At 36.6% G+C, this 19,051-nt stretch overlaps 1 protein-coding gene across 1 annotated transcript; it reads left to right on the forward strand.

Moving 5' to 3' along the window:
• The first annotated feature begins 28 nt into the window (after window positions 1–28).
• Window positions 29–18,904, forward strand: LOC132700153 (BUB3-interacting and GLEBS motif-containing protein ZNF207). The gene is made up of 8 exons (XM_060667302.1): window positions 29–248; window positions 365–573; window positions 731–977; window positions 2,482–2,621; window positions 2,724–2,950; window positions 3,019–3,301; window positions 12,962–16,367; window positions 16,455–18,904. Exons 1-7 carry the CDS (start codon window positions 208–210, stop codon window positions 13,045–13,047), a joined length of 1,233 nt encoding a protein of 410 aa, XP_060523285.1. The 5' UTR covers window positions 29–207; the 3' UTR covers window positions 13,048–16,367; window positions 16,455–18,904.
• The last annotated feature ends 147 nt before the right edge of the window (window positions 18,905–19,051 follow it).

Here is a 19,051-nt window from a genome sequence, read left to right on the forward strand (position 1 = left end):
CAGGAAATGATAGTTGCACAACGTCATCGTGTTTGCGGATGACTGTGTCATACGCTTTTCGTTGCCTTTTTCTTGATTGTTGGCCATCTTTGAAAGTTGCGTAGCTTTAGGGAGGACTTGTGCGTATTGTGATAATTCGCGACGTGGTGATAAATGTTCCGTTTCCGACTGTGATTGTGTACATATTAGTGTAATCATTTGCAGAAAATGGGTCGCAAGAAGAAGAAGCTGTCGAAACCGTGGTGCTGGTATCCTTTTTGCGATAGATGCACGCCTATCAGTCGAGTGGTGTAATTATAGATTTTCCGACGCGTTTTATTTTTAGTATTGCGTAGTACGTAATGTCTTCCTTAACTATATTTAGGTACTGTAACCGGGAATTTGAGGATGAAAAAATCCTTATACAGCATCAGAAAGCCAAGCACTTTAAATGCCACATATGTCACAAGAAGTTGTACACAGGCCCCGGCCTGTCTATACATTGCATGCAAGTGCACAAGGAAACCATAGACAAAGTTCCCAACTCGTTACCAAACCGCTCCAATGTAGATATTGAAATATATGGCATGGAAGGTAATCTATTTTTAGAAAACCTATGTTTACCAGTCCTCCTTCTCAGTCTGGTGTGAAACCTTGCGCCGTCGTCGAATATTTTGCGTAATTCCATTACATAATCCCGATTCCTGGGATATCGGCATGTTTTATTCGCCCTTGCTTTACTATTTCAAAGGCATACCTCCACTAGACCTCAGAGAGCACGAGAGGCAGAAGCAAGGCACTCGTAGTGTCGGCAACGATTCGGGATCCGACGACGACGAGCCCGCTAGCAAAAAATTAAAACCAGAAGGATTGCTGGGTACAGCTCCGAGCATGGTACCCGGGATGATGCCGGGGATAATGCCTCCCCCTGGTATGCCTCCCGGTATGCCCCCAATGATGTCCATGGCTCCTATGGGGTCACCGTTTATGCATCCAGGGTAAGCAAATGTTTATATGGATTGTCCTAGATGTGGCTGTATGGAGAATCATAGGTCGTCAATTCTGGGTAGTTCTAGAATTATCTGGATAAAACTAAGCTTTCACGAAGTTTAGTTTTTATTCCTGTTTTTTATTTAGAATATATTTTAATGGCTCTTTTTTGTTCTATCAAATTTAGTTATTACTTGTTTTTTATGTTTTTGTAAAAAAATTGTTATGATGTACACATGTATATTATTTTTAATTTTTCCTTTGCTTTATTCATTTAATAAAAAGAAAACAGTTCATAGTTGCACTGAAAACCCGAGTGTCAAAAACAAAGAATTTTTTTCACAATGATGGTTGAAGAAACTTTATCAGTATATTTAGCACAAAAAAATAAATACAAAAGTTCATATAAACTTATGTACAAAAAAGCGTTTGGAGTCACAAAGTGTTAAAATATTCTGACATTTTTTTTTACTATTTTTAAAAAGCTTCTAGATAATTCTGCAAGCATGGTAGGTATTATTGGCACTTAAAAGCAAATTTATATTATTGATGAACTTGTGCATTCTCAAGACCGTTTCAATTAAATTTCAATAATAAAAATGTGGTACTCCAATCGTTTATCGCAATTTTGTTATAAACTTAGATATCCAGATCACTTTTAAACAAAAATGGTCACTTCAGTTTTTTTGGTAAAGCGAATATTTTTCGAGAAAAAAAATTGTTTGCAACTTCACCCAATATCTGAGCTTTCCATGATGATTGAAATTGAAATTCGCTTTTACGTGCATAACAATTTTATAATAATATTAATTTAATTTGGTGTGCTCTTCGAAAGCGGCTTTACCTTTAACAATCATATATCCTACATAATTTCAAAGGCTTATAAAATGTTGGGCTTTATTAAGAGGTCATAATTAGATTTTCCATCCATATCCATATAACTCCTATTTTAACTCGCTTGGAATATGCTTCATCTCTATGGAATCCTGATTATTAATGTCATATTTGTCGAATCAAACAAGTTCAGCACCGTTCACTTTGCTATATATCTTTTAAGTTGGTTGTCGACTTGGCTAATATCGATTATGTGGCCCTTGAAAACTCATTAGGTTTGAAAATCGACTTGATGTTGCTGTTCAAACTTATTAATTCCAGTTGATTTTGTTTTTCCAATAACTCGTCTGAATAGCACACTTTTTGTACCGTACCAAAGGACCAACTAGCATTTGCGCTTTTTCACTACTGAGGTTAAGCATAACATGACATAACATAGCTTACATTAGTTATTTATTTTTCTCTCCTTAGCTTGTGGGATTTTATAAATAAATAAATTTCATAATAATTAATTTTAGTACGTTAATTATAATTATTAAAATAGCTGCCATGTTTATATGAAGTTTTTTAGTTATTTTTATCTGCTGAATATGATGTTCAAGTTTCTCCATTGTAATTAGGAAACAATTAAATACATTTTTCCCGAATTTTGTGGAAGTGTATGTTTGAATTGTGTAGCATGGCACACATGATGCCGCCCCATTTGGCCATGATGCAGGGTCAAGCGGGCCCGCCGAAGCCCCTATTTCCCAGTGCCGTGCCCTCGTCGTCCCCCGGTGCAGCGGTAGTTGGGGCCGATTTTAAGCCCATTTCAGCTGGTAAGATTTTTTTTTAACAAATTAATTTTAACAGCTTTTATTGCGTGTTATTAGTTGTGTATTGTTGTCATTTTTGGTTTTCGTTCTCTTTTGTGCGCCCAGCGGCCACCATAAGCGCGCCGCCGACCACGCACCCGACGAGCAGTATTCCGGTGACCGATTCCGCGAAGGTCAACACGATCGCCGCTACCGGCGGTTCCAGCAGGATAATCCACCCGCCAGAGGATATTTCCCTGGAGGAAATAAGGACGAGACATCCGAGGTACGCGAGACACGTGCGCGGCAAGTCGGAGGATAGGGCGTCGAGTTCGGGCGCGTCAGCGTCGGAGGTAAGTAAAATCGCACGGATTCAGATCCGGCGCTTTTAACGGTATCGATTCGTTCGTCGCGGTCGCAGGTGCAGCAGGCAAACAACTCGTTGCAGTTGGCCATAGCGGTGTCGGCGGCGCAGCAAGTCGCTCACCAGATGGCGCAGGCGAAGGCGCACGAGGTGCAGGCCGCGCACAACCAGCAGCTGGCGATGATGCGCGCTGCCGCCGGAGGCTTTCCGGTGCGGGTGTCGGGCCCGCCGCTCGCCATGATGGCGGGGGGGCCCGTGATGGCGCCCGTGGGCGTGTTGCGGGGTCCGCCCCTCATCGGGGGACCGTTGATGCGACCGCCTCCGATCTCGATGCCGCCAGGTAGGTAAACCGGGTCAGGGGGGTTGCGTTTTGACGATGATGTTGATGATGTTGATGATCGCGATCGGGAGAGAAAGAGGACACGACGTCGGCGCGGGATATAGGATTTCAGTTTTTTCATTTAGGGACTATAAGGTTTTTTTTAGGTTGATTGTGTTGGTGCGTCGTTATATATATATATATATATATATATATATATATATATATATATATATATATATATATATATATATATATATATATATATATATATATATATATATATATATATATATATATAATTATAATTTTTTGTTTTTCGGGTTTCGTTTTTGAGGACAAACCCACCTCGGAACACCAATTACCCACGTTTCGAGCGGTTCTGTCCCACCTCTCGTCCATTTTTGTAGAAGGGCACGCCCCGAAACGGGCAGTGAGGGCGGGGAATTATGTTCTTGCAGTTTGCAACAAAAAAAAAAAAACAAAAAAAAATCCCGTTTTGTTTCAGACTGTACCGTTATCGGACTCAGTAGAATGTATTAGCTCTAAATTATGCGGTGAAAACTGACTGTAGAAGTAGTAATTTTAAGTGGACATTGCGCAACAGAAGATGTATTTTTCAAAACTGATTATTTTTTTTTACGAACATGTTCTAGTATGACCGCTGCGAAATAAAGTGTTTTCGTAATTTCGATAAATTGTTTAAACGTTCTCCTACGACGGTTAGCCACTCTACATGTGTCCACTTTTTCAATGGGATTTTGTGGGTAGCCTTAAAACATACAGAGTTTTTATTTTTAGATTTTATTGTTATTAATAAATGTTTATCCGTCTATACTTAAAGTTATGAAGTTACCAATTTAAATTAGCGGGGGTGGACCAAGAAATATTCTGGAAAAACCAAATTATTTGGTTTTAGTATTTCCTTGCTAGCGCATTTATTTGAAATTTTAGAACCATAGAATGTTATCCTAATGTAATTTTATTAATAATAATAATAATAATTGTTTATTGACCCAGCATGTATAAAAAATACATATAAAGTTGTCAATATGAGTCAAGAATCTTTATAGTTTTAAAAGCATTCTTCCGTTTAAATATGTTTAATATTATTTTTTAAATTCAATCCAGGAAAGTTGTTTTTAAGAGTTGCTGGTATTTTGTTATACAATTCAATACCAATGAAGTTGGTATTGAATTGTATAATAATGTATGATAATAATCTATTGATTTTATTTACACCATGATGGGTAACAACCATTTTTATGTCTCGTATCATACATGTGAATGTCGGAATTTATTTGTTTTTTATTTTCATGATCACACATTATGCACTGATAGATGAAAATTGAAGGGAGAGTTAATATTCTCATTTTTTTAACTCATTTTTTACACTGATGCTTTGTGTGCAATACAAAGACTCTATGGGCCTCTGAAGAGTCTCCCCACAACAATGTGCTATATGATGTAACGTTAATGAAGTTACTAAAATATTACGTTGTAATCTCCCGGCCAGCATATCTATATGTACGTACCAGTTAAGTCTACTATTTATGTAGACACATGAGAGCTAACGTCAGGTGCACCTGAAAAAAAGACACCCTCTAATTTATTGTAATTCAATTGAAGACGATTCGAACCAAACCACTCTTCTATATCAACAATCGCCTGTGTACTTGCAGATACTGAGTCACTTACGGCTCTACCCAAATTAAGTATTGTGTCATCTGCATATAAAGAAACTATATGTGATTTTATTTTCGATGGTATGTCGTTAATAAATATTACGAAAAGAATTCCACCCAGTATTGAGCCTTGTGGCACCCCAAGCGAAACAAATTACGGTTCTGAAACATCACTGTTAGGTAACGTAACGATTTGTTGTCTGTTGTTAAGGTAAGATTTAAAAAAGTTGAAACTTTGACTCCTTATGCCGTAAATTTCAAGTTTGTTTACAAGAGACTCATGACTAATGCAATCAAAAAAGCCTTCAAAAAATCCAACAAGGTCATACAGGAAATAACCTTACCATCAATAGCTTCCAAAACCTTTTCCGGAATCGCTATAATTCTTTCAATGTTGATTTGCCCGAAATAATATTAATATGATTTTATTGTAAACACATTATTAGGATGCGAAGCTGAAATCACATAATCCAAAATTAAGGTATATTAATTAATTGTTATTCGTTATTTAACCCCGTACAATTTACAAACTAAAAAGCATAAGAAAAGACATGGGCTTTTTGTCAAATATGTACTTTTAATTTTTTGGTTAATTTATTTGTATAAAAAAAGTATATAACAAAAGAAGATAGGCATGCACCCAAGGAAGTAGTTTATGTCTAATGAAGTAAAATGTTATTCAAACAAGGCGGCAAAACTAGATATATAGTTTTATACGAAAGTTATTCAAGAAAAAGATTGAAAAGTGTAAACCAATAGTCCAATCTCAAACCATTTTCGACAGATTTTAAAATTTCGATTTTTAGTTGCTCTTTTCTCAAAAACGAGAAACAATTGACTAATTATAAACTTACAATTTTTGTGAAACTGCTTTTTTTAGAATTGGAAATGATATTACTAGAAAGGAAAAAATTTCGTTTTTCAAAATGTTTTGGCAGTTTCAGGGTATTGTGCATCCAAATTCTCAGCTTTTGTCCCATTTAACCGACACGATCCCATTGAAAAGGTGGCCACCCTGTTTATCCGGTACAGTCGGTACGAAAAGATTAGTCGGGCGGTAAACTCGCCCAAACGTAGGCCACGCCCCCGAAACGGGCGCGTCCTCTAGAAAACAACGCCCCGCAGTTCATCAGTGAGCTAAAGGCGACGAAACAAAAAAAACAGATCGAAAAAAATTACCGAAATTAAAAAGGGGGCGCAGTCAGTGCTTAAAATGGAGGGACGGTCCGGCCGCATAAGGTACAGAACAAATCAAGCACTTATGTGTTGGCATGCATTGCATTTATTTACTTCAGAGATTTACTACTATTATATTTTGTCACTCGCTTAGTTTTTGCCGTGATTGGTTTGTTGTAATTTTTTTTTTATTATTTATTGGTTGGAATTTTATTGCATCCCACTACTTTAACGGCGAGGGTTAATTATTTCCTTTTAATCGCTCCCCTTCAGACTAAGGGGTTTCGGTGGTGGTGAGGGGGCGGGTAGAGTATTAAATATTGTCACTTGTTCGGTGGCGGCACTTTTTTCTTTGCGTGGTAACCGGGGGTGAGGGGGGGCTTGAGTTTCTTTTCCTTTTAATCTGTCGCTTTGATTTGGTAGATGTTTTTTTTTATACAGGTAAGTATGGTTATATATTTTTTTCTTTTAAAAAGTATAAAGGTTGAATCGAATAAATGGCAATATTCGTGGAGCGGAGACGGAACTTTGCGAAAGGCCACGCCCAATTTTCGGTCGGGTCACGCCTCTTGGGGGCTGGTGCGTGGGGCCCGCCCACCGAGAGCAGCCGGCGTTGCCACTTCAGTCGTACTTAATTGTTTTGCAATATTTAAGCAGGAATGTTTGGGGTGATTTTTTTTCTTTTTTGGACATGGGTGCCTTCCCAAAGTCTCAGGGGTCCGTCTATTTCTTAATATATCTAACGTATCGTTTTAACATCGAATAACCCATAGTTTGTCTCCCGTGTTTTGGTTGAAATACGTTAACGAAGTGACTTATGGTATTAGGTTTTTTTTTTTTTTCAAAAAATAACCCGAAATCCTAGTTGGGGGGTTTAAGCAAAATCACGGGACTTTGAGGGAGTTTTTTCGTCTTTTTTAAAAAATTATTGTAAAATTGGTAAAATATTTTTCGAAAACAACAGGGACTTGGGCTTGGTTGGCAATTTACTCGTGTGAAATTTTAATTGAAAGATGGAATTGAAGGATCGTTATCAGAATCAGATTCTTAACTGCGGTTCTATTTTTTTTATAATTTAAATGTCTTTTAGATTTATAGTAGTGCGACCGTGTTCTATTTTTATTATGTTGTGTTTTCTGATATTCTTTATAATAAATGTTATATTGTTTATTCTGACTTATATAGATATATTTTCACAAAATTTCATTTTTTAGTTTGTGTCGTTTTGTTGTTATCTAACCTTATAATTATAATAATTTCATTTAATGCCATCAAAAAACATAAAATAATAAAAAATAAACTTAACCCTGGCAATATTACCAAAAATCTAAAATGATGTTATATAATATATAATATAATTTAGGGTTGGGGTTGGAATTCAATTTTTAGATGAGTTGTTTTATTTATATTTGAAAGTTTCAATTAAAAAACATTCACAAAATCAAAATATCTCTTTTTCGATTTTCCCCCGTAGCTTTAAAATGGTGTTGTTCAAAATCTGATTTTGAAATCTCAGTTCACAAAATGAACTCTTAAACCTTCCAATGTTGTTCATTTTAATGTTAGGGCTAAACGACGACGGTTGAATTTAAAACTTGTTATACAGGGTGGCGCAAAAATATATTCCGACTATATGCGTCTCTCTCAAGGTCCGGTGGGTTTTTTCATTCGTTTTCCTTTGAAAATCGCAATAGGGGTCGGATTTGTTTCCCGATGCGGTGTAGAGAAAAAAAAGGCAGCGTCGCCGTATAGGGGTTTTGCCCGGGCGCAGTGTCTCGACCATACTAGATTGCGTAGTACACCCGTCGATACATTTGTCGATATATTCACCTTCCCGTGACACATACACACCCACATTTGCATTTGGACGATGTATTTGAACTGAAACGTTAGAGAGCATACATATATATATAAAAACATAGTTCTTGTCGCAATGTTGGCCTGTAGGCCGCACGGGTGCTGAACATAAACAAGACTTGTGAGGGTGCGATATATTCTTTTTTTTTATTAGCATATTAGTCGAGAAAATATAGGTACTCCTTGGTATGTAAATAGAACAAGGAAAAAAGAACATAGCAAGGTCACTTTTTTTTTTTCGAAATACTTGAACATCTTTTAAAGTACCTTGAATTAATTTAGTAAAAATAGCATATGTTGCTTGTTAAGGTTACCAGGGATGGACTAAGTCGTCAACTAACACGCATAATAAAAAATACTCGTATTTAATTTCGATAAATAATTTTTTTTTTAGAATTTTAGAGTAATGGTCCTTTGCAACATTGGACCGTAAATAAAAAACATGCTGCGCGATAAAAACTTAAAAAATTATTTTAGATAGTTTACAACCTTTAGTTGAAAACAAAAGATAAAGAGAAAAAATGTAATAAAAAAAAACGAATGTTTCATGTGTGAAAAAAAAAGCTTTATTTTATTTTTATAAATTGTAATTAATGTATGTTAAACATATCTATCCCCGGTTGCGTTCTCTAGATCTCCATGCTCCTCTTTCGTGTTCTGTCTAGGATCCTAGAGACTTCTCACATTTTTCCGGACATCCAGTATACTGTGTTTCATTTTTATTGTCGTACACAAACGTCGCACACCTTTCGGAAAATATTTCTACATAAATATTGTTTTGTTAATCCAATGCAGGTTTTAGTTGTTTTTTTAATTCTTTTAGACTGCAACGAATGCTAGGATGACGTCATATGACAGAAGTCTCGTTGATTGACGTTTGCTTGGTATTGTATATCGCTTTTCTTTCTACAACGGTTTAGTTTGTCAAGGAGCCGATGCTGTGTTCTCTTTGACAGTTTATTTCGACGTCATTCCTACTCTTCGATCATCCTAGTAGGGTAGTAATATTTTGAAATTTGAAAAGCGCGAAAATTGGGAAAATAAACAACCTAATTATCACGCAATTGTCATAAAAAGTATGAAAATTATAATAGGATAGTAATATAAATCCGTGTTTAAAAAAATACCCAAACGAAATAAAATTTTGTTCTTAAAATCTTAAACTAAACAAAGAATATACTTAATGCAGAAGAAATATGTAAAAGCTTTATCCGAACATTTGGATTTTTATTTGTTGGAGTGAGGGTGGTTTGTTTAAGAGCGCAATTGCCGACAGGTTTAGTAAAGAAACGGGAGTCTCCCTGATTTATAATAGTTGTTTAATGCCTTATGACGTTCCCGCGAGTTTTTCGAACATCGGACTCTCCCCGCCCTCCGCCTAGTCTTGTCTATGTTCAACGCGCCGCCGCACTGTGGGCAAATCTTTTAATCTAGCACCCAAAATTTCGTTGAGTTTTCTTTGAAGAAATATTTATTTAAAAAAATATATATTTTTGAAAACAATTTAATATTCTCTGATAACTAAAGACAGCTTATTTGAAAGTTTTAATGTTAATTAGTAGTCAATTTATTATATCATGATGAGTGTACGAAAATATCGTCAATAACATGTGAGTGGTTCGCGTGGAAATAAAATTGTGTCCAAATTTTAGTCTCCCGTTTACTTATGGAGGTTAGTGAAATGTATATATTTTTTAAAACTTGTATAGCTTTGAATGCATTGAGAATAAGATTTTTCGCGTTTGCACACTAGCAACTTGCAAGAACGAAAAGTAATTTTAATTCTAAAACACGGGTAGATCAACTACCTGGCTGTCTACCTGCCACTCTGACGGCTCTTGACATACGTAGATACGAGGCGTGTTCAAAAAGTAAGGCGACGTTTGTAATTGGGCGAGCTACGTACATTCGACCTTCGATATATTTTTTTATTATATTGGTACACATGCCCTTCAGATATGCTCAAAATTTCAGCCAGTTTGGACGTTTACTTTTTTTTGTGAAGATGTGTACTCGGCGATTTGGTGGCATTTGGTGAATCCACTATGAGCAAAAAAATGTTTATAAGTGGTACAAGCTCTTCCAAGATGTCCGAGAAGATGCCCGATGACGAACCTCGCTCTGGACGTCCCAGCACGTCAATAACTGATGAAAGCGTTGAAGAGGTGAAACCAATGGTTTTGAAAAATCATGGAATGACAATGACGTCCGCATCTCTATTGGCTCGTGCCATGCAATTTTTTTCGAAGTTTAGGACATGAAACGTGTAGCAGCAAAATTTGTTTTGAAACTGCTCAATTTTGAAAAAAAGGGCCGTTAAACTACGTCAATGATGATCCTGATCAAAAAAGTCATAACGGGTGACGAATCATGGGTGTGGTCTGTTCATAGATATAAGAAAGTGACCAATTGCTTTTGAATGGGATTATCCAAGGGTAGTCATTAACATACAACAACATAAGAACAAGAGTATTACCTAAAGTTTCGGAATTTAAATTCAGGTAAAATTATGGTCCGTAATAAAACATAATTTTATACCTAGCTATGTTTAATATTCTTTGGTTTGTTATATTACTTAGTTTAAGTTTATTAGTAATCATTCTGATTTCGTATGTAATACAGCGTGTGTAGAATCCTGTGCGAATTATGCAAAATATGTGCGAGACTAGTGTATCTCAGGAGATGCTCCCGCCCAAATGTAGAAAACACTATTCTATTGAGACTAATGAAGTTATAAACAATGTTTATTTGACTCTTATTGAACGTGGTGCCAGCAAGCAAGCATCTTTAGAAGAATCGCCCACATTGACGAAAATTCCAACATCAACTGTATTGGAAATTGTAAATAATCCCATTTCAGCGAGGAAAAAAAGAAGCGATGCTGACATTTTCTCGAGTGTAGATGAAAGTGATCAAGATATAATACGGCTTAAAATCTGCCAGTTATACGAGGAACAAAGCGTGCCTACATTAGATATCTTAATTAGGAGGCTTGAAAAATATAAAACAGGTGTTAAATGTGGCAGAACTACCTTATGGAAGTGTATTCAACATATAGGTTTTAGATTTAAAAAAATTGACAAAAGACAAGTTTTAACGGAATCTTTTAGAATTCGGAAATGGCGACGGGAATATCCAGAAAAAATTAGGATTTACAGAGAACAACAAAGGCCAATTATTTACTTGGATCAAACATGGTTCGGCACTTATGATACCCCGGAAAAGGGTTGGGTTGACTCAATTGATAAGTGTAAAACAAACGCGCCATCGAAAAGAGGTAAAAGAATAACTATTTTGCATGCTGGCTCTAAAGATGGTTGGATTCCAAATGGACTTTCTCTGTCTGTGAAAAATATTAAGGATTCTTCTCTGGATTACCATGAAGACACCACCGCCGATTTATTTGAAAGTTGGTTTAAAAACAAATTAGTTCCAAACATTCTTCAATGTAAGTTATCACAGTAGACAGTTGACTATAACCCTCCTCATGTGACACAAAAGCAACAATCCAAAACTACATGTATAATAACGACATTTATTTTTACGAAGGTTATACCAAAAAGCAATTAATTGAGGTTCTACAAAGCTTGACCCTACAAAAGGAATACGTCTGTGATAATTATGCAAAAAATCTAGGGCATACTGTTTTAAGGCTTCCACTTTACCACTGTATATTTAATCCCATTGAACATGTTTGGCACCAACTGAAATCTGCCATTCGTCGTAACAATGTTTTTTCCGTGTTAACTCCAATCTTTCCTAACAAAACCCCAAATAATTAAATTCTAAGTACGGACCTGTTCGGTGCATATTTTATTCTTACAGCTTGCCCGGGTCTTTCCTTAATTCAAGGACAAGAATGGACAATTTAGTATTACATTTACCAGGGCTCAAAGGTCCAGCAGCTGCTACACCGCCTCAATCGCCATATCATTCTTAGTCACTTTTTTTTACTGAACATATTTAGCTGAGATCCTGGAACACACTAACACGAAAATACCAGAACTTAGCGTAAGATATGGTCCTACCGCTTCCTATGTAGGGCATATCGATGAAATAAAACTCAAAGCATTTCTTGGCATAATGATTCTTTGCGGTGGTTATAAATCCAATAATGAAGACTGTAGAGGTTTGTTTGCAACAGACAGCACAGGGAGAGATATATTTCGAGCCGCTTTGTCTAAAGAACGATTTTTATCAGTTAGTCACTTTCTTATATCTATGAACAGACTTTATATGGTTATGACGTCGCAACCAAAGCTCAGTCGCCCAATGGAAGCCCCCAGAAGCACGTCAAGTGGGATGAAATGTCAAGGTTTTGTTTACTTACTTAATATATGGCCTCATGCGACCTTTTCCTGTTCTCAAAACTCAAGAAGCCCATGAAAGGAAAAAGGTTTGGAACGATTGAGGAGATAAAGAAAAGATCAGAAGAACTCGAGACTATACCAGAAAGTGCGTACCAGAAGTGCTTCGAAGATTGGAAAAACGTTGGCACAAGTGGGTGTTATCATTATCATTATTGAAAGGGACAATATTAATTTTGATAAATAATGAATTACTTTTTAATGGAACTTAATAGTCCCTTACCTTTTGAATACACCACGTACAATACTACGCCTACGGAAAACAACTAAACTACTTGGTTCTACAGTTCAATAATGATTTATTACCGTCTGGCATTATGAAACAGATTATAGCGACATAGCGTAAAAAAGAAGTAAAGTGAATAATTTTGCGAATTTATTCTTTACGACCACTAAGTTTTACAGTTCACACACACAGTAGTTCACGAAAAAAAATATAAAAAAGTGCATTTAGCTTGTCAATGATTAGAGGCCGATTCAAATTTCATGAATTTGGAATGTTTTTGGGTGTTACTTGAGAGATTTGCCCGGGGTGGTCCGTTTCGGAGGAGGCCGCGCCGCTAATATCGGCAATCGTCTTTTGTTTTTGTCGGTAGGTATGATCGGGATGCCACCCGGAATGATGTACGGCGCCCACGTCTTCCCCGCCGGACCGATGATCATGCAGCCCCGTTTCAGATGATCTCCATTGATGATCCTGTACCACCCGCAAGTCTAATTTAAGTCCCATAAACACACACGTACCTATTTTAGTCTCGGCACCGCGCGGGGGCGGTTGGCCCGCCGACGTCGACCGCCCCCGCGTCCCCGAGACCGCCGCCCGTGCGCAACAGCACCCCCGTTATTTTTTTTCTTTCGACAGGTTTACGATTGTAACACGCGCGAGACCGAAAGCTTCCCCAGCTCGGTACGTAATTCTATTTTTTTTTTGTATTCCGTGACACAGCCGGGGCGATATATACACCCATTTGGTGGAAGGTTGGTCGATTTTTATTTCCTTTATTTTATTTTATTTTATTTTTTTCATTTTTGCCCATCCCCCGCAGCGCGTGCGAAAATCGAGGGGGGTGGGGCGGGCGCGGGTTTCAGTAATCGGGGCTGAGTTTGGCCGCCCTTTTCCCCCCGCCGCTGTTGCATTTTTTTTTAGATTTAAAGCAAGGTAAGCAAGCGAAGCGTCGGTTCATTTTTTTTTTGTTGTCGGCATATCGATAAAGGCAACAATGGCCCAGTCGTCTTGAGAAGAAAGAAACTGCTGAAAATGTTTTTTTGTAGGATTAAAAAACACAAAAAATAGAAAAATAAGTTTAGGAGAAAAAAAATATTTTTTGCTATTTTTTTAGAGGACGTTTTCTCCTTTTTAAAGAGTGGCAAAATGAGGGTCTCTGCAGAAATGTATTTCTTATTATTATATTTAGAAAGTTTAAATAAAAAATGATGTTTATACCTGGAACGTATGGTGTTTTTGGAAAACGTTCAAAGCTAGTTTGATTTTTAAAATTAGAGGAAGAAGAAGATTTCTAAAAAAATTATGAATGTTTGGGAAAAATTGTGGGCATTAAAATCTTGAATGTGTTTCAAAAACTTACGAGCGATATCAGTTGAGCCTGTTAAAGGTAATATCAATTCCAATTAATTTAAATCTTCATTACTACTATCACTATCATTTGGTGTGAAGCAAGGGCTAGGAATCAAATTATTACCACAGTGTAACCTCTCAATAGTGAACAACCACAGTGAATCCGGTAGCGTCCCCTAATTTACATTAAGATTGAAGTAAAAATGATATTTTTTATTGACATGCAGAAGAAGATCCAAAATCAATCACTTATAACGTTCTAAATTTGATTTTGCATAAGAAGTTTTAATTACAGTCATTTTTTTTTATTTTCCGAATATTTTTTTTTATTAAAATATATTGTCAACATAGTGATTTAATTTTTATTTTGCGTTCATCAATGGTTTGAAAACTTAAAATATGATAATTACTTATTGCGTTCTTAGTTTGATTTCGAAATATATTTTTTAATTTTACAATATTTTAGAAGAATATTTTGTTTTGTATTTATCACCACTCTGAATACCAATTAATTATTCAGTACAACCTCTCAATAGTGGACAACCATGGTGAATTCTGTAAAATATATTTCATTTAAAATTTAATAATTAATTTTAGTAAAAAACGTAAAATTTTTCATTTTAATTTTTAGAATATTTGATATGTTATGATAAATTGATTCAATACATATTGATTTATTTTTTGTTTTGTGTCCATCAACGCTCCGAATAGTGAACTATGTAAATATGATAATTTTATTAAATAACGTATAATTTTTCATTTTTAGAATATTTGATTGATATGTTATGATAAATTGATCCAACACATATGGATTTATTTTTTGTTTTTTGTCCATGAACCATAGTGAATTCTGTAAAATATGTTTTATTTAAAATGTAAAATATGAGAAATAATTTTCTTAAAACACGTATAATTTTTCATTTTTAGAGTATTTGATAGATATGTTATTGATAAATTGATTCAAACATGTTGGTTTTTTTTTGTTTTGTGCCCATCAACGCTCTGAATACCAATTATTGCTGTACAATCTCCCAATAATGGACAAACAGGCATTCATGCAGTGTCCGCTATATGGAGATTCGGGATATTTAGAAGTGTGGAAAATATATAAAAGAAAAAAGTTATTTCTATTATAAGACACGCGAAAATCCAAAACCAAAACGTGTTAGTTTTAATTTTTAAAGATCTTTTTTTTTAAAGATTCACTACTAAATAAATATTCGATATGCCGACAATAAAATAAAAGCGCACGTAAATTTTGACCGCCGCCGCGTAACAAAAAAAAAGGATATATAATAAACTGTAGGTATCTAACTAGCTGAATGCGACAAAAACAATGGCGGAACGCCCGTCCGAAATTGTACATTTCGATAAAGTCTTCAGGTAGGTCCTAAGCCGAACTGACTTGTATCTAACCTGTAATCGAGATTAGTCCTAGTAGTGATAAAAATTAAAAAACGAAAACAATGTTTAGACACGCCGTCGCGACCGAAGGTAATCCCTTTTTTTATTTTACTTTTTCTGCGATAGAAACGGTGTATGGTTTTATTTTTTTTTCGCGGACGGGTGTCCGGACCCGCCCCTAGGGCGGCGCGATCCGCTGCCGCCTCGTCGGGATGTCCGCCGGACGCTCGTCCTGCCGTTCAGGGACTGGTAGACACGTAACCTCCGTAGCAGGCGATACCCGTCACAGCCTGCACACGGCTGTTGGATTGGGGCAACCCCCTGTACGTTAAACGCGGCGATACCGACGGCGCTTCTCCCGCCCTCCCATCGTCCGGTGTCGCCGCGCGTAGCGCACAGGTGATTTTGCGGTCGCAGCGTTGCTGTTGGGTCCTCAGTCCCCTGCTGTTGCTTGACGAGACGCAGGCGATTGCGATCGGCTCGAGTGGGTCGGTCTCGATCACAGGCCCGCCCATCGAGGCGCCTGTTGGCGGGGGTGTCACATGGCCGAGCCCGAAAACGCCTGGCAGGCGAGTGCAATAATACTTTACGTGGCGTTTATACTTCAGGACGACGGGCCGTAGGCGATTGATCGATCGAGAGGCAACAGTAAGCGTAAGAAAGTAGGGGGTCCATTTTTGGTGACCTTGCGTTAGTCACGATCGCGTCGTTATACGCCGAGAGAAATTTGTTCGCCAACTGATGAACAGGTTCATAGACTAGGATCAATTTCTTTTAAAGAAAGTGACGCTTTTTTTATTATTAGGAATTGGAATTAATTCGTCGCGGTTTTTTTTCAATTTAAAACAATATTTATTAAAAATGAATATTGAAATATTGTCACTTTTCCCGCTGCTGGTCTTTAGGTGCGATCCACGAATCTTCATAACCAGTGAGCCGTATGAGCCATAGATCTGAACAAATGGTGCAGCATCTGGAAAGTACGGCGGGTGAGGTAGGGCGTCTCATTGAAGCGTTTCAAGGTATGTGTTGACTCGTTTCGTGACGTGCGGACGAGCATTGTCTTGTAATAAAATGACCTTGTCATATTCTGGACGTTTTTTTTTTAGCTCGGGCGCATGAATTGGAGTCGTGCTCCTGTAATCGTTTTATTTGGTTTTAAAGCTCGTAATCAATCACACCCAGTTGATCCCACCAAATGCATAGCAGGAGCTTAGATTCGTGGATTTTCGTCGCCACTGGTGTCCACCAGGCTTTACCCAGGACTTTCTTTGCTTAGGATTGTCGTAATAAATCCAGCTTTCCTCTCTCGTGACGATCCGATGCAAAAATCCTTTTCTTTTTTCCACTGGAAGCAGTAAATCATAAATCAAAAATCGCCTTTCGATATCTCTCGGCTTTAATTCATTTTGGACCCTCCTTACCAATTTCTAGTGAAGTTGACAATTCTTGAAAAGAGTCTGACGTGAATTCTTCATTAAACAATTTTTCTTATTCTTCATTTTCGAATTTTTTGGGCTATGTCGCTCTTATAAAACGTGGAAACCATTTTCTACACGTTTGCTCCGCTAGTGCATGTTCTTCATAAACATCTACCAAATTACGATGACTTTATTATGACACTTTATTTGGCAGAAACTGCGACATATTAAAAACATCACAAATTGTTGTTGGTTTTGTTTTGATATAACAAATGATATGTGGTAAAGAAAATGACGTCAAATAACAGCCGTACTATACCACTAGCGCCATCTATTACCAAAACCCCGCGAATTAATTCCACAACACCGCAATATTTTATTTGATTATTTTAATATAGCGAAAATGAATTTTAATGAAAATTATCCATTATTCGAAAGTTTTAAATGAAAATGCTCAAAGAGAAAAACTCATTATTTTGTTTTTATTAAACCGATTTGAAGATAAAAAATCACAGAACGCAAAGGGTTGCAATTTTTTTTAGTGCTTTATAAGTGTCATCATTTTTATGCTTCGTGCAATAGATACGCATTATTATACTGAAAAATAATACTTGACAGTTTGTGTCACGTTCTAGAGGATAACACCCAAGCATTTTTTAAACGTTATTCCCCGCTTGCATCGATTTTTATGAGAATATTTCTTTCTTTAGGTAACTTCGTTACTGAACGTTGGCGACAATGGCAACAAACTCTCTACTTGTCTTATATTGTTAAGCCATCAACATTTTTGGATATTTTACTATATTAAGATATTATAAATAAACAATATTACTATAAATCAAATTTAACGAAAAACATACTAAAAACAGGATGTACTTTTCGATATCAATGCCAGTCTGAAAATAACACCTGCGATAAGCACCCTATGTTTTCGGTTTACTTGAAAATAACATAAAAGATCACAATAAAAAAACAAAAAATCAGCACACTATAAATATGAGCTACTGTTTACAAATCTTTCGGATTCATCCCACGTCGCTTGTTAATAAATTATATTTTCTGCCTTTTAGTCAGTCAGATAATTGACGAAGCGTCAGCAAGTTTGGTTAATAAACAATCGACGTAGAACGAATCCAGAAGATAAACAATCGAACGGGTACGAGCTTTTTGACATTTATACCAAGGACATCCGACCGTGCGCATGGAAAAATACGTTGCCTCTGTTGCCTCTCTTTAGATCAGACCGCTCTGTCTATGTCTGGTACTGTTTAGAGCGCGAAATGTTTCCGACGTTTGGGCACGGAATAGACAAACAACCCCAAGGATAACTCTCAGTTTGCGCATTACACTAACGTCAAAATGTTGAGTCTGCCATAATTTACAAAAATTTTAATACGGCTCGGCGTTATATTTGTATTAAATGGCGATTTTCCAGGAAGCCAAAGTCTTCTGTTTGTCTATTTATTCTGTGTGTGTATTTGTCAACTACGCGATTACTACTTTGCAGGTATTAGAACTGGAATTGAAACGACCAGTTGTGATATTTCAGTGAAAATAATAATGTAATCGATATTTTTTTTAAATACACACACATTTTAAATGTTACACTCCTCAAATAATAAATTTGATGGAAACTCATTGCTGCAATTTTTATTTGTAGGTTTTATTTTGGTTTTCATTAAATTTTTGTTAACCAGTGGTTCCATTTTAAATTCTAACATTTGCAATGATTAAATATCACACAAACTTTGACAGATGTAGGAAAAAATGGCCGTCCTGAGTCACATTAGTATAACGGAAGAGTTAAGTGCGAATTAGCGTTTCCGAGACTTTTTTTCCGGGTTTTTGTTTGTTGGGGAAATTTTAAAGCAAAACATAGGAGAGGTGCCGCCGCCCAGTAGTATAAACGCGACCTTACGGGAGCGGGGCCCCAGTTACCGGTCGGTTTGTTCGATCGGCGCGGTCTTTGTGAATATAGCAAGGAGTTCGTTTCGGGTTGACATGTGACCTTTTGCCCCTGTATATACACTGCTATTAAATGTATTTATATTTATGTTTAAAGCAAACTAAGTAGGTATTAAGTGCATTGTTTTGTTCCGCCAATAAAAGTTTGTTTAGAAAAGGCAGCACGCGGGAGTTTCATTTTAAAAAGTCGTAGCGCTTTTCGATTGACCCTACCTATCCGTTTTGTTTTTAATTATGTCACCGATTCACTTTGATATTCGGCCAGTATGTGTAATCATATCTTTATTTAGTAGTTTTTATCAGTTGCAAGATCAAGGCGT

The sequence above is a fragment of the Cylas formicarius genome, unplaced genomic scaffold (assembly GCF_029955315.1).
Source record: "Cylas formicarius isolate icCylForm1 unplaced genomic scaffold, icCylForm1.1 PGA_scaffold_3__17_contigs__length_32017465, whole genome shotgun sequence".
In the NCBI taxonomy this organism is placed as follows: Eukaryota; Metazoa; Arthropoda; class Insecta; order Coleoptera; family Brentidae; genus Cylas; species Cylas formicarius.